Source organism: Tenebrio molitor, chromosome 6, assembly GCF_963966145.1.
Source record: "Tenebrio molitor chromosome 6, icTenMoli1.1, whole genome shotgun sequence".
Taxonomy (NCBI): domain Eukaryota; kingdom Metazoa; phylum Arthropoda; class Insecta; order Coleoptera; family Tenebrionidae; genus Tenebrio; species Tenebrio molitor.
In genome coordinates, this window is record NC_091051.1 from 16911812 (window position 1) to 16928533 (window position 16722).

At 36.3% G+C, this 16722-nt stretch overlaps 1 protein-coding gene across 5 annotated transcripts; it reads left to right on the forward strand.

Moving 5' to 3' along the window:
- The first annotated feature begins 2289 nt into the window (after positions 1-2289).
- On the forward strand, positions 2290-11257 carry LOC138132874 (zinc finger protein ztf-16). Of its 5 annotated transcripts, none has more exons than XM_069050563.1 (4): positions 2290-2586; positions 8699-9377; positions 9427-9706; positions 9759-11257. In XM_069050563.1, exons 2-4 carry the CDS (start codon positions 8755-8757, stop codon positions 10461-10463), a joined length of 1608 nt encoding a protein of 535 aa, XP_068906664.1. In that variant the 5' UTR covers positions 2290-2586; positions 8699-8754; the 3' UTR covers positions 10464-11257. The 5 variants fall into 5 exon arrangements, with proteins under 5 accessions (XP_068906664.1, XP_068906665.1, XP_068906662.1 ...); XM_069050564.1 differs by having other exon boundaries at positions 2290-2545; XM_069050561.1 differs by having other exon boundaries at positions 2292-2638.
- Positions 11258-16722: the final 5465 nt, after the last annotated feature.

A 16722-nucleotide genomic window follows, 5' to 3' on the forward strand; every position in this document is an offset into this window, starting at 1 on the left:
CCAGTAATAAAAGTCACATTTCTTCTCAACCAATTCTTATCATTATCGTATTCCAGCTTTAGAGCACAGCACCGAAGGGGTCCAAATTCGTCCTGACCTTTAAACACTTCAAGCAATAAAGTAACACAAAAATATTCAAGAAAAAAAACAAAATAATTAATACACAATCATGTTATCTTATTTTATTTTTACCAATTGTGCTAATGTTATTTAATTGAAATGGCAATGTAAGTCACAAATATAAACAACTGCAAATAATATCATTTATATTCAGTACGTTTTGTCATTTGTCAAAGGACAGACCAGAGGACAGACCACGGCCTGAAGTTGGTCCTGCTTTTTGTTTGGTTGTTTACAGTAAATTTCTATGTTTATGTTTGATAAGAGCTATTTCTAGTACAAGACTCGTAAAAAGCGAACATTTAAAAAAAAATGACGCCAATGTGACGTCTGCAGGCACGGTACTTATTAAATGACTTTTAACAAAGTTGAAATGTCAAAATACAAAATTGCGATTTACCAGATCGCCCATGTCTTCGGTTTCCCCGGTACAACTAATTTTTCGTATATTCCGCTAGCTGTACGTCTGAATTGTTAATCTTTTAAGCTAGAAATGCAGTTGGCCCACCACCAGTTTTCAAACTAAAAAAAGATCTTGAAAATTTTGGTTTAAATCACGTTATAAATGGGTTGTGTTTGTTTGCATTATGACCGGAACTGTCGGAAGTAACATCAACTTTTCTCATAATGTGTATTTTTCTACTTAATCAAGAGTAAACTAGATTAAAATAAATAATGAAAGTAAACAACTAAGTTTATGGTTATTATTAAATTTAATGTAACATTAAACAGACATCCCCGGCGGCGACGTTTCTGAATTCGTGCTTTACGAAGATTCACATTGCTCTGGGGGTTAACCCTAATACGGAACACAACTTGCATATTAGACGACACGAGCTCGAAATTGGAGATTGAATATTAAAATCAAGTAAAATTAATTTCAATTTATTATTCACGCGTTATTGTTACTCTACGGGTAACAAACTAGAATCAAAACTGTTAAACGATTTAGCAAAATTGTAGCTTTTCTGTTTGTGCCTTTGTTCATTTTAGTAGTATATTTGAGTTTCAACAAAAAAAAAGTTAAAATATTTATAATTGATTTCATATAAATGTCAATCAAGTGAGCTGTGCATTTGTAAAAGCACCTTTAATTTAGTTATATTACAAAAGTGACATTTATGAAGGTCATGTCCAATAAATCTTTACTTGGTAAAAATACAAAGACAAAAACAAATAAGAATTATTTTAATTTAATCAGTAAAAAGACGTAACATTGCTTTTGAAATCAGCAATGTTAAAATGGACAAAAACTGAAAAATTAGTCAAATCGGGTTCGCCCAGAGCAAGCAACTTTGAAAGTCAAAGTCACTAGCTTTAGCTTTAATACCAACAGAAAATCAGATTTTCATGGCTTGCTTAGATGCACATTTATATGAAAATGAGTATACACATTACTTGGGTACTTTTTGTTAAATATGCATCGATCAGTTGATAGCTGCTTTTGTCTTTTATGGTGCAAACTAGAGGAACAAATGTGTTTTTAGGTAATATCTAAATTACAAATGACGAAATTTCTGCAAAAATAAATAAACATTGAACATTTCAAGAGAAATAAATGGTTCAAACTTCGTCAAAGTGCTTGGACTAGGGCGCCATCTGTTTACGGTAGAGAGTGTTTGGCCAAACAGGTACCTGTCGAGAAATGTCAGGTAAAACAAGCGCACAATTTAAAATCTAGTTTCAAGGTTATTGTAATTGTTTGTTTCCATTTGCAGTCTCTTGGTCGCGCAAAAATCGAGACTTCGCTTTGTGGAATTACTTGGATATTTTCGGAGAAGAGCTTCTTCAGTTGTTACAAGTGATCGAAGAGAAAACAATGAAAAAGCTCAAGGAAGTGAGACCGCAAGGTGTACGCAAGGTGCTAGCAGTCGTTGGCAAGCTCAAGAGAAGAATAACACACCTGTTGTACGTTCCGAAGACCGCAATAACAGTGAACCACAAAAGTCCGCTACAAACCTATCCCAGTCCCCTTTAGAGATGCGCTTCGAAAAGTTTGGATCGCCCTCGGGCATCATCCACCGCTAGTCCCGCGCAATTACAAATCGAGTACCACCAAACCGTGTCGCATTAATCTCTCCACTTATGTCGCAATGCAATTATCGTGCGGCAGGTGGTCGGGAATGGTTGTAAAGTAGGAACAATGCAGCGCACATCTCTAATTCAGGGCCGCACTTTGCGGAAAGTCCGGCGATGTCGCCCGCGACGAAACCCGCCAGTTCCGTCCTCGAACGTTTTATTTGTGTAACGAATGCGAAACAGTTCGATTTCTCAGCGATAAGTGTTTCGTAACGTCGCCGATTTCGAGTGGATTTTCACGAATTGGCGATAAAGGCGGCCTCGCATCGTACAATTCCCGATGACAGCGTGGCTGCGCCGGGCCAATCCGGCCCTGGTCGGCTCACAATCCCACTTCCTCCGACAGGTCAGCCTGGAATGGCCGAAAAGCGGTCAAACGTTGTACAGGTGTTTTTTAAATGTAGTTTATAGTGTCCGACGTTTCGAGCTTCGCTTACACGTAAGTCGAATTCGTTCGTTTAGTTTGGTAGCACGACCTATGTTGGTTATGTACAGGTTATGTTAACGTAGTTTCAATTTGTTGTTATGTAGTGCATAAAGTTAAGTGCAGTGCACTCGATCGGGACGTCTGGTTGGGGTCCTCGTTTCCCAAATGTAACGTTACTCTGTGGTGTGTTGACGTTGCGAACTTTGTAGGCCACATTGCGTCGCCGTTTCTTCGCCTTTATTGATAATTATCGCATTTTGATCGGGTGCGTTACTTAGCTGTGATGTAACAGTGTTGGGGCCTCTCAAAAGTCTTAATTGGTGTTTGGAAAGTGACTCGGATATGGGTCGGAGTGTTGCGATCTCAAGAAACGAAACAATTCGCGCTCCTTCTCTTCCTCGCAAAACAATCGATTCTGTACTTTGCACTGGTTAGTAAATATTTGCCAATGCACTATTACAACAAATTATCAAAACAATTTCTTTACACTGAAAATTATGCAACTGCATTTGCTCGGTTTGTACATTACGAATACGTTGCCCAATCGACACGGTCGCGCCGTACGACGGAGAGGGAAGACCGCTCTCCACCAGGGTGCTTGCCCTTACGGCGCCACCGCTCGACCACGACAACGATTTCCAAATATTCGAGAAAGTCTAGCGCTCGATTGGCGCATCTTTTCACTTCGGTACCCTCAGGTAAAGACGCTTTCGGCGCCCTTTTGCCCGGTGTCCCACATCTGCGAGAGTAGGAGTCGCGGATCGTGCACGGAAATTCGCTTTTTCTATTCGAAAGTCGAAAATTCCACCGCGAATTGGTGACTCAGTTCTGTTTATAACTGGCGTTGTCGAATTATCACTTGTACCGACGATATCGTCGACTCGGATTTGCCCGTGTCTAGTAAACAATGACGCAATGTGATCCTAACGCAAGATCTAATACGTTATTGGTAAAGCACCGAAAGATTCGATTAATAGAGAAAACAAAACGGACATGCAACACTTGAAAAACACCGATTTCTTAAGAGTTTTGTCAGATTACGGTTTATGAGTTGAATAGTTCTTGCAAAAAGTATAACCGATCGTAAATGTTGCAAGCTAATTGTAAATAGTGGACAGAAGTTTGCACCTTTCTAGACTCAATTTTTGAAAAACGCTTCAATTGGTCTCATAACTTGAAATTGATTTCAATCCGTGTACGTAATGTTACTGTTATCGCTTCTTAAATCAATCTTGTGTTTGTCCCCAAACGATTTCCATAATTTAAAATGAATTAGGGTGGTTTGAAATTCTTATCGGTGATTCATAGAACTACCTACTCAACTACTGTAGTGTACCGCTTTTAGCCAGTTTGAACTTTCTTCTTCCAGTGTATCATTTTGAGAGTTGAGATTTATTTTGAAAAGGTTAGACCAGCTCACCCGTATTCATTTTTTAACTTTTATGTCCGCACAATTTTCTAAAAAGTAAAACTTCAAAACTTGTTTTCTAGTGGAATGTCTTGATCTTGTTAAAATAAGTTAATTTTTTTCTCAAAGTTCAATTACTGTTGATTTATAACGGGTTTTTTTAAATTTGGCGTCAAAGTTGGCGTTGAAAAGTCGATTGTAAACGCACCACCGGATTACAACTCTGATCAGCTGTTTAAATCTAACTTCACTAACTTTTGCGTGTTTTTAATATGCACTTGAAAAATTAGTCTTTTTTAAGACGAGTGGTTGATCAGCTGTTTGAGTCATACCTCACTTTTTGCGTTGTTTGTGTTTTTAATCTGCAATTTGAAAAATAAATGTTTTTAAGACGAATGGTTCATTCACAATCGACTCTTCAACGCCAACTTCGACACCAAAATTTAAAAAACACCTTCGATCACAGGCAAAAGTCTGTGGCAAGCAGCAAATTTAACTTTCAAAATTTTTTTCATAGATTGGTAATACTATTGTTTGTTATTCTGCTGTTCAATATGATAGTTGACATAAACATAGACGTACTCGCCTATTTGACACAATTTATTAATATGTACAGAGCGCCCAGAAATGTGGTAGCAACTTTTACACAAAATGTCACAAGATGGCACTTTCGAAAAGCCAAATTTGTTCAATCTTGCAACATTCAATTTTTGATTTATTTCAAAAGAATATGTAAAGGAGGTTTTCCGAACAATTTTTACCCCCGATTTGTGCGCTAAAATTTGTCGAGATGTTGCTCGAAGGGTTCAGTTATGCATTGAGAATAATGGTGGTCAATTTGAACATTTTCAATAAAATTTAAATTTGAATGTTTTACGTTTGACAATTCTTGACATTTATTTATCTCAATTTAGATAGCGGCGTTGCCATGCATAAAAAAGGTCTCTGTAAAAAAGTGTCATCTTGCGGGACCAATCGAAAAATTTGCTACCACATTTCTGGGCGCTCTGTACATAAAATGTCAAAATGACGTACGTACGCCAATGTGTTGATTAACATATCAGGTTTGCCAAAGTAATTGTTGAAAAATGTTCCCAACTTATGAAAAAAAGTCACATTCATTTATGGTCAATCGGTATAGAGGCTGATTCAAAACGAACGCACCAACTATAACTAGCAGTACAGAATACAGAGAAGAACATAAAAAAATTGAAACATTTTTTTCCCATCTTCAATTAAAAGTTACAGCGTGTTAAAGTTCGAAAATTTGAACTAAAAATGTTCTTGAAAAGAAAAAAAAAATGTGTACCAATTATACAGGTCATTATAAATGATTATCTCATCGCAGTAGGCGTTGGTGACGTAGTTGAATGTGCCGCAAGCCTCATAACACGAGTGAGACTAGTATCGCCGATAGGTGGCGCTACCGGCGGTAGTGGAAATTTGTCTACTATACTCGGGACAACCAACACACGCCACATCCCTTTTTTTATTACTATATCTGTTCGTTGTCCCGACTTTAATTTGTCTAACGTTGCGAGGCTGCCGGCACATCCAAAATTTGTGTGGGTTTTTCCACGCCAACTGCGATGGGACAATAATTTATAATGACCCTGTATTAGACAGGCTATTCGTTCAATTGCAATAACATTCACTAATTAAATTATTTTTCTTTTAGTTCATTTGCTCAGGAGAACATTTGTATTATTTTTTTCACGTTCCTCTCACTCTACGTTATAAGATTACAAGTACATAGTTGGGGCGATCGTTTTGATACACCTGTATGTATATGTATTTAATTAAATTTTTTCCATATTTGAACTTTATTCATCTGGATTTTATGTATGTACACTTAAAAAAATTTTTGTCACTTAACCACAATATTTTTTACATCCAATCTTTTTGAAACGTGAATTAGATATTCTCAACTTTAACTCCTCGGAAGTACCTATGTTTTTATCATTTTTATTGAGTTTGTATTGTAGAATTTTTTTTGTGGTATGTATACAGGCTGTTTGATAAAAAACGCCTCAACCCGTAACTTTTTTATTTATAATCCGATTTCAATGAACAAAAAACCAAGGATATGGTTTTTCATGCGCTACGAAGCAGCCATAAAATATATTTTTTTTGGCGTTATTTTCAGTAGCTAACGATAGTCAACTTTTTTTTTTTAATGGACACATGTAGTTTTTTAGGCATAGTTTGGTAAAGTATTTTTTTCTGAATCTAATGATGTATTAAAAGTTATCGTTTGGTCCATAGCTGACTGAAAAAAAAATTAAACAATTTTTAATTGTGGTTCAGCTTATTATGAAATTTTCGAGTGTGCTGTGAAAAACAATTGGAATACAAATAGCAACAAATGTCAAGTGTGAGTTTGAAAAATTTCAGGTGCAATCTTGAAAAGTTTTATTATTATTTTCTTGGAAAACATGAATAATAATAATAAATATTATTATTTTTTCTATTAAATTTTTGTTTTTGACTAATTACGATTTTTATTACACTCGAACATAAAATAATAGTCAAATGACTGCTATTCTGCATGACTGACAATGTTGTTGTTATACTTAAATAAAAAAAAAGTTTAAAAAAGCAGATGAAAAGTTCTAAGTTGACGTTTAGATGACATTTATCGTACTTTGTATTCCGATTGTTTTTCACGGCACTCTTAAAAATTTTATAATAAGCTGAACCACAGGATTTTTTTAATTTTTTTTTCAGTTAGCTATGAACCAAATGATAACTTTCAATACATCATTAGATTCAGAAAAAAATACCTTACGAGACCAAGCCTAAAAAACTACATGTGTCCATTAAAAAAAAAAGTTGACTATCGTTAGCTATTGAAGATAACGCCAAAAAAAATATATTTTGTGGCTGTTTTGTAGCGCTTGCAAAACCATATCTTTGATTTTTTCGTTCATTGAAATCGGGTAATAAATAAAAAAGTTATGGGTTGAGGCGTTTTTCATCAAACAGCCTGTACTCACTTCAATATGTACAGTCGCGAGCAATAAATTTTGATCGTCAAGGTCATTCTTTGACGCAATCGAAAATGTTCCAACAGTCGTAAATATCATAACCTATCATCATGTTGAATGACATTAATTGTCATTTTTTTCTCAATTTTTTGACACTTTGTTGACGTAGGCATAATCAAGCAGGGAAATTTTTTAAATTTGTGACAATCTAACCAAATTTTGAAATGACATTGACGACCAAAATTTATTGCTCGCGACAGTACATAATTTATTTTTTGTATTTTTTTCTTAAAACTGTTTTAGTAACAGATTTCTTGTAACTCTCAGTTAAACGTCAAGTTAAATTTAATTTCTTAATTTTTCTTCCACACTGAAGACAATTCCAATTCTTGACAGATCCTGTCTATCTCAAAATAATATCCCCGCTTTAACAACTATATTCTCCAAAATGGAGTTGTTTCGTTAAATAAATGTGTAAACAGTAACTAATCTTTCATTACAGAAAAAAATATCCACTTAGCTTAGAATTTATCGCTCACAATCTTGACTTTTTGTCTCAGAAAAATCATTGCTTCGAAGTATCTTATCTGCTTTGCTTTATTAAGTTTCTTAGTTAAATAAATTCTAGTTTTTGTCAAAGGTAGATAATATAGATAGATTATTTTTGCTTTTTTATATGATTCATTTAACTTGCGTTTATTATTTTTTCTTTTCACACAAAATAATTGTTTAAAAGATAACGCGTTTTCTGTCAACCTCGAGTTAGCCACAGCCTCCAGGTTATCTCGTCAAATGTTATGTAGCCTGCAACACCTGGCGTCAGGGAATCATTTCTGATAACACCGTGGCAGCGAACTTGCTCACTAATCTTATTATTTCTCACAAACTGTTCTAAATTTCGAAATCTTAGTTGTACAGTCGAAATTGATATTAGATTATTATTATTATTAGACAGAACTACTAAAAATTTTTTCGTATATTGTTTACTCCTGTATTGACCTGAAATGGATGTCCCTTCCAGTTGTCCTCACAACAAATTAATCCCTTGAGATGGTGCCACTACCCTGTCAGTCCTTTGCTAAAAGCTGGCGTCGCAGGTACATTTACCTTCACTCTAATCGAGTGACTTATGTCGTACTGTTAAGTTCTTGAAATTTTATGGCCACTTGAACTCGAATACGTCGGCAATTACCGAGGAGCCGTCAGGTAAATTTGCTTAAATATTTTGCCGCAGTAATAGAATTGACCCATAAAAGCAATAACATTATGAAAGGTAGAAAAGTTGAAGGAGTCACTTCCTCTACACGTGAGTGATTTATTTTCGTCGTGAAACGTGCGATTTGAAAATATTTTATTGGTAGCAATCAGGTAGTTAGTCCCTTTTGTTGAAAAATTGTTCTGAGAAGGTGTTACTTAGACTAATGCCTGCATTTATTGGTTAGTTTGCAATAAATGTGAGCGTGGAGAAGCTCGTAACGCAGTAGTTCTATTTTTTCGGAAACTTGTCTAATTTTCGTTGTTTTCTTTGAGTCTAATAATAGAAGGTCCAGACGAGTTCGTTAGTTTTTATCTTGTAATCAGCGATTTATATTTCCTTTCGATGTATCTTGTTCAGTCTAAAATTAGATTTGGTGAGTACCGTGTTGGTTTTTTGCTGAGAAATTTGTAATTTGTTAGGTGTTGATGGAATCGTCAAGCTCGTCCATTGAATTCTTCAAATATTTGCGGTGATCATGGCCGACACTGCAGCCGAGAATGAGGCAGATTCAGGCAGCGGTGGCCCTACCCAGGAGGCACCAGACGGCACTCAGGAGGACGACGGCGAACAGAACGAGGCCGAACGCGTGACAGGTTCGAATACGAATTACGACTCGAGCGAAGGTACCCACCGGTGCAACCGATGCGACTTTGAGGGCGTCAGTCAGGTGGCCCTTGCAGCTCACATCTCGCAGGCACACACCACGAACGAGGTCAAGATGGAATCGGAGAACAACAACTCACCACCGGACCGGATACACAGGAAGATGTTCGAGTGCGACGTCTGCAACATGAAGTTCTCGAACGGGGCCAACATGAGACGCCACAAGATGAGACACACCGGCGTCAAACCGTACGAGTGCCGGGTCTGCCAGAAGAGGTTCTTCAGGAAGGACCACCTGGCTGAGCACTTCACCACGCATACCAAGACGTTACCGTATCATTGTCCCATTTGTAACCGGGGGTTCCAACGGCAGATCGCGATGAGGGCCCACTTTCAGAACGAGCACGTGGGACAGCACGATCTGGTCAAGTCGTGTCCTCTGTGCAGCTACAGGGCCGGGTCCATGAAGAGCCTGAGGGTGCACTTTTTCAACAGGTCGGTTATTTTCAATTTGTGTCGTTGTTTCGTAACTGTCAATTTGCAGACACGGGATCGACTTGGACAATCCCGGTCCGGCGGGCTCTCAGGCCTCGCTCTTCGCCGCCGCCGCCCAGCAAGGTTTTTCCATGGACAGCGCTTTGACCTCTTTGGGAAACCTCGCCGGTAGCGTGTCCGTCAGCGTCACCGGAGCAAATTACAGCGACTCCGGTGACTCGACAGGTGCCCGCTCCACCGACAACGCAACCCCACCAATGCATTTTCTGACCCCGCACGTGGAAATCTCGATGGCCGACGCCCCGGCACCTGTATTTTCACCGACACTGGTAAGTCAGGTTTTGTTCTGTAAAGATGTACGCTGATGTGGAGTTTGTCTAGAACGATCAAAGGTCGAACCTGCCCGGCCAGAGCGGTGAAGTGTCCCAACGGATGAACGGCGAGTGTCCGGGGTCCCCCCAATCGGCCGATTCGAATTCGAACGCTCCGTCCAGCAGCCATATACAACCAAATTCGCTTAGAATAGACCAAGAAACAAACATAACACCATCGATTTCGCTGATACCGATCAAGCAGGAACCAGGTGACGAACTGTATGACGTGTCGAAACGGAACGGACCAAACCCAAGCACCTCTCCCTCGGGAAGCGTACAAATGCAAACTGCAACCTCAAGTAGCCTTAGCTCGTTAATCAAAGTGTCTCCGCTGAAAAGCCTGCTCAGAGACGACCTGAAGAGGAAGATCGTGTCGCGGATGAACTCCTCGCCGAGAGGGAGGTCGACGGCAAGTCCCAACACCAATCCGGAGACCTCGCCCAGCGACACCGCCACCACCACCAACGGAGCCATCACATCCACCGGCCCCGAACAGCCGTCGGACTCGTCGCTGTGGCGCGCCATGGGCAAGAGGTCTCTCTCGAGTCTTCAATGCATATTTTGCGGTATCGGATTTCCGGACCAGACTCTGTACTTCTTGCATAAAGGATGTCACTCGGACGCGAATCCTTGGAAATGTAACATCTGCGGGGAGCAGTGTTGCAACGTTTACGAGTTCAATTCGCACCTGTTGAGTAAAAGTCATCAGTAGGCTCGATTTACTTAAAACTATGACATATTTGTAAAGCTTAGGTTAGTTCAACTTTCATACAGTGCAAGTTTTACACGAAAATTTCAAGCAATGTGATAATTTGTTGTAAAAATTGTTGATAACCGTGTCGAAATGGTAGCATTTCTTGTTTGTTTGACAGATTCAGGGTTTTATGGGTACTGTTAATCACTATCATTCCTGTTAGTTTCAAACATTCCCTTTTGGAATCAAGTCGAAGTGCCTGTCGATTGCCTATTCGTAAAAGATTTACCTGAAGATTTGCTCTAAAGTCTTATCCGTCCATTAGTAAGAGGAAAAAGTGTTATATTTACTAGTATGATATTTCCAGATTATATAATGTAAAGCAAGAGCTTAGTCTGTAATAGTTGGAGCTTCGTTTAATACATTGTTACATGAATTAGAATTAAGTTTCCATTTTATATACATTCCATTATTAGTGTATTGTTGATTCCATGAGACAGAAACAAAATAGTTTGTACAGTATTTATTGTTATATTTTATGGTAATTTTATTTCGTGCAATATATTTTGCAGTGCCTTAAGAGAAATTTGCACTCCAGGTTTAGTTGCATCTAAATTAATTACTAAATCAAGATTTTATTTTCTTAGAGAACTATTATAGTGTAGATATTAGGAAAACAAAAATGTTACAACATTCCTTCAATTTTTTTTTTCAAAAATATAGATATATTTATTTTTTATTTATACACAAATTGTAAATTACAAATTCTTGTAATTCTGGTGAAAGGGTTAAATAAACTTTTATGGAACTTTTTCCTTGTTTTGTTTCTGCGGTAAGGAAGATAGAATCCTACGTGTATTACGAAATTGGGATATAAAAAGTGATGCAACTGTAGGGCTTTAATCTGACTCTGAAGGCCCGACTAATAAAACTATAATATTTACCAACTGTAGGGAGCGGCATTGTGTAGTTGTATTTCTCAAAGTCTTACCATTAAATCTGAATTTACAAGAACGCTCCCTGCAGTTGAGGGATTAATTATTCGTTCGGAGTTTCTACCTGATTTGACAAGAATGATCAATGAGAGAAAAATTATCCTTATGGTAAAATATTTTTAAGGTAAAATTACACAATGAGACGGTCGGTACCACCATTTTCATCTGTGTCCCTTCGGTAAAGAATTGAATATTATCGGTTTATTAGTCGGGGCTTTAGAGTCACTTTAAAGTCCTATACTATATTTCAACTACATATTTTTCTAAATTTTGCTATTGATAAAGTTGGTTGCCTACTCATTGTGTGGAATTATTTAAAAAAAATCCACTTAGTCTTACCCTGTTACTTAGTACTTATTCAGATCAGATTAGTACGTCTTGACCTACGTAAAATACATAAATAAACAAATAGAAACAATAACTTGAACAACCTTACCTTGCATAATAATTTAACAACCATATGTGTCACTCAAGACAAAGTTAAACCAAAATATGTATATACAGGTGTGTCAAAAGTCGCGGATACGCTCTTTGAACTTGGAAGTATTCACTTTCGAGTATCCACTACGGTTGTTAGTTTTATTTTATCTAAATTCGTTGAGACACAGTGAGCTTTCAAATGTTAGAATAAGAACCTATCATAACTGAAATTATCTGTGTTATAAACAAAATAGGTGTTCGAAACGAATCAAAAATAAGTTAAGAACAACTCCTAGTGGTTATAGCGATAAGTATGTTAAAATTAGTCTTCTTCTTTGATGTTAAAGTTTGAGGAAAAATGTCCGAAAACCATTTGGAAACATGCTTATATCACTTGGTAGGCATCACTGAACCCGTGTTTAAAAAGCTGTCCGCGACTTACGACACACCTGTATAAAACATATTTAAATATAATAATTTATTTTTATATTTTGTTCTAAAAAAATTGTCAAACACGAGGGTAAAATTTAAATTATTAATTCGACCGTTAAATTGCAATAAAAATAAATCATTTATTAAGACAAGACAAATATGTTATATCTGGCTTTAAGGTAAATAAACTTTCTGTGATCTAAAACAATATTAATCAAATAATCAAAAAGAAAAAATATAAATGAAGCAATAACCAATATACGGATATTTATTTATCTATCTATTAAAAATTCAACGAAATCAGGTTCTACAAAAAATAAAATTAAAAATTTTCTATTTTAATAATCAAGCCAGTCTTACAAATGAAGAGATAGATGAAAATAAGATAATAGCTTGCAAAAAATTGATAAATATTAAAATATATGACATGCATCATGTAAGGTGATTCACAATTTGTGATGCAACCAATAATACACGTCCCCAGCTGTGTCATTATTACTCGTGAATCACCCTGTAGACAATTTAAAATTATAATTTAAAGGATATATTCGTCAACCAGAAAAAAACAAAGATAAAGCACAGCAGATATATTAAAACAGAGCGGTATATTTGTGGCGGCTCGTGGGAAATTAAATCCCTCGCTAAAGGCGCACTGGGTCAGTTCGCAGTCAGTTCGTTGTTGTTATTATCGTCGGTACTGAGTAAATAAATCAGTTTGTTAAACCAACCACGTTCCTTCAACACTAGTGACCCATAATGACTCCATATGAATTAAATTTCATTGTTTCGCCCAGAGAAATAGAGCAAGAAGTTTAAATTACTCATGAATCCTGTTAAAAAATTCTTAGAAAGCACGAATTTAGTTCATTTAAATATCAATTCGTCCATATTTGTAAGATGATGCTGATCGAAAGGTGAATTACTGCGACTGGTTGCTTCACGATAATAATGAAGACCATAATTTGGTTTCATTCATCTTTCTTTACGATCCATCAATAATGGCATGTTCAATAGACAGAATACCCGATATTAGGATAAATAAAATCAACATCTCATGAAGTAGGGTCATTTTCAGGAAAGGTGCGGCGACATTGTGTGGACAGAAACAGTTGGGACTAGGATCATTTGACCAATTTCTGTCCAAGGGTTCTTAAATGGACAACGACATTTGGACTTTCCACTAAACGAAACAGAAGAATTTCTGAAACAATGAATTCTAGCAGTTTTGCGAAGACTATAGTTTCAACAAGATGAAACTCTCCATAATGCTCGACAAGTAGTAAACAAGTAAACTAAGTACCTACTTGGTAGGTTGGTTTTGGTGAACAGGTACCTAATTACAATAAATGGTCTATATTGGTCTCCAAGATCCCCGGGCGCTCTTAGATTCTTTCTTACATAAAAAATCGTGTGTACAACACAGCTCCAGCTACGCTTTAGATTTTAGAAAATAAAATACGCAAAGTTTTCTACTTTTGAAAGTATGTATCTGTTTTCACAGGAGGAAGATGTATTGAAGAAAAGGAATTGAAGGAATTGCACTTTGAACATTTACTACCTTGATGAGATCATCAAGTTAACAATGTAACAGACGTTAAATAGTCATTTTTGTTGTTGTATGTTTTTTACGTTGTTAACCCAGTAAAGTATAGTACTTAACTTTCGATTAACAGTTGAATAAATAATATTTTGATAGTGCAAGTTGAAAAAAAAATGTTTACATTGATTATGATGATTTCAAGTTATTCGCACTGCAGATTTAAAATAAAAATTAACTGGAAAAAAGTCAAGTAGCCCTAAACATTTACAAACATTGTGAGAGATTATTAAAGTGTATGAAATCTAGGTAAACTCTACTTTTTATTTAGTTTTTCAAATTTTGTACAAAATTTAATTACAAATTTTAACATACAACTGAATTGTTGTGACTCGTGAGTGTACAGTGGCGAGCACGGAATTTCGCACACATTGGACATTTCACTGACTTAATTTTATTAAAATGAGATACCTACTGGCGGCAGTTTCGTGACAGTTTAGGTGAAACATCAGTCATGATCACATATATCATGCGTATCCCACCTCATTATTGATTATAATGACAATAAAGCTTAGACTAGATAGTTTTTTTTTAATGACGTACAAATTGGCGTGCGAAATTCCGTGCTCCCCACTGTACGTTTAATTCGTTTTTGTAATATCTAGTTGTTAAAGGTGGATATCCGGATTGTTTGTCACTATGTAAACAACCTCATAACGGCCGGAGTCCGTTAAGGGTGTCCGTTATGAGCGGGAGCGGCCGTTATGAATGACCAAATAACTATAGCAACGTAGATCTAAACTTTATTTTTCAACTTTTTTACAATTGGTACAATAATTAATGTTTAATGTTATGGGACACACCTTGAATTAATCGAAATCCGTAAGTCACTAGCAGCTGTAGACGAGATCGAAGATGATGCTTCAGAATTTTAATACCGACACAAGCGCGACTTTGCAAGGAATAACGATGACCTCACTTGCTCTGCGGCCATCCGGACATCGGGAATATCTTGATCGCGATTTTTTATTGATTTCAGTCGTTTATTTTCAACGGAAAGTTAAGTGTTGAACAAATCTGAAAAACAGCAGCAAATGGAGACAAGATCGAAGATGATGCTTCACTAACACAAGCGCGATTTTGCAGGCAATAACGGTGACCTCACTTCAGGACATCGGGAATATCTTGATTATTTTCAACGGAAAGTTAAGCGTTGAACAAATCTGACAAACAACATTGAAACAATTTTTTTTCACAAACAACGGTCGACATGACGACGTCGTCCGCACACTTATTAATCATTCGGTTTTTTCGATGGCGTTGAAAAAATGTATTTCAAAAAGATAATTGTGAACGAATCGTAGAGATATTACAAAAACTATTGTACAATACACGTCCGTTAGGGCCTTTACAGCCTTGCCAGTATTATTCGACTCGCTCTGCGAGCTCGTCTCACAAAATTTCTGGCTCGGCAGTAAAGGCTATCCTAACGGACTTCTACTGTAAAATACTATTTAATACTATTAAACAGCAAATAACGGATATAATACATAATTTCTTCCAAAGAGTTCTTAATTGAAAGATATGTGACCAGTAATACCAAATGATGAATGATTCATTTCCACCCTTTATTCCCGCCAATCGGTCAAATGTACGTCAAATGTGACAATTATCACGTTTACCCCCACTTTTTGCAACAAAAAAGTAAAAAACCGCAATTAGACGTGAAGCTGTAACATCAGAGTAGGCGGGTGAGTGATGTGATGGCAAAATATGATTCGAATTCACGTGGTGCGCAAAAGTCGGAGTTACCAGCAGATTGATTTGGACACCGACTGTTCTTCAGTGTAATTTTAAATCGATCAGTAATCATTTTGGATATAAATTTATTATAACAGGTCGGAAGCAAATCCGGAATCTGTGTAGGTAAGTGTGCTGTGCTTTCATTGCATGATATTCGCGCGTCAAATGACGTCATGCTACAACTAGATTGGCAAGCTCGATCATTTCTCGGTTTCAAGAATTTGCAAAAAGTATCTCGTTTGTTCAAGAGGGACCTTAGATTAAGATGTTTTGTCACCTTCTCTTTGGTAAATATAATGAAATGGTAATATAACAGAATTTACGGTTCAAGAATAACTTTGGAGTTTGTCTGGGTGTAAATTTTGTAATGGACGCTCTTAACATTTGAAAAAAAAAAGTTTTAAATCTCAAACTTTGTGGCTCGTTTTGGGTATTTTACATTCAATAGTTATTTATTGGTGGAATTACAATTAAAATGAAATGTCTTCTCACATAACAAGCATAAGAAAATTCTAGAAAATCCATTTGTTGTTTTGTTCAATTGTTCGTTAACATGTGGGAAATAAGTAATAATAATAATAATAAATAATAATAATAATAATAAATAATAATAATAATAATAATAATAAATAAGTAATAAGTAATAATTATTTTGTCGTCCAATCTTTACTCAAAGATTGTTTATTCAGATTCATTTGAAAATAAGTTACCCTGTGAATCATCGCCATCTTAGTTTTTATTCTTGGACACAACACAAATACATATTCAAATTTTCTTTATACAATTAGTGAACATTTTCTTCTAGAGAAATAGTATACATACTTAGTAAAAAATTACCACCTTCAAAAGACTAGAATTTAATTTTCGTTTAAAATGTTTTTTTTTATTGGTAACCAATTTTGCTCATTTAAAACACGCCTGAGCGTGTTTAAATCGAACTTTAAAAAACGCTCTTTTCAATGGCAACATCGCGCGTTTTCCATGGAAACATCACCAAACCCGAGAGGACCGGAGAAACGTGAAGTCTAAATGTTAACTCATTTAACATTAAAAAAAATATATCGTAAAGTATTCGTAGATAACTGGTCTT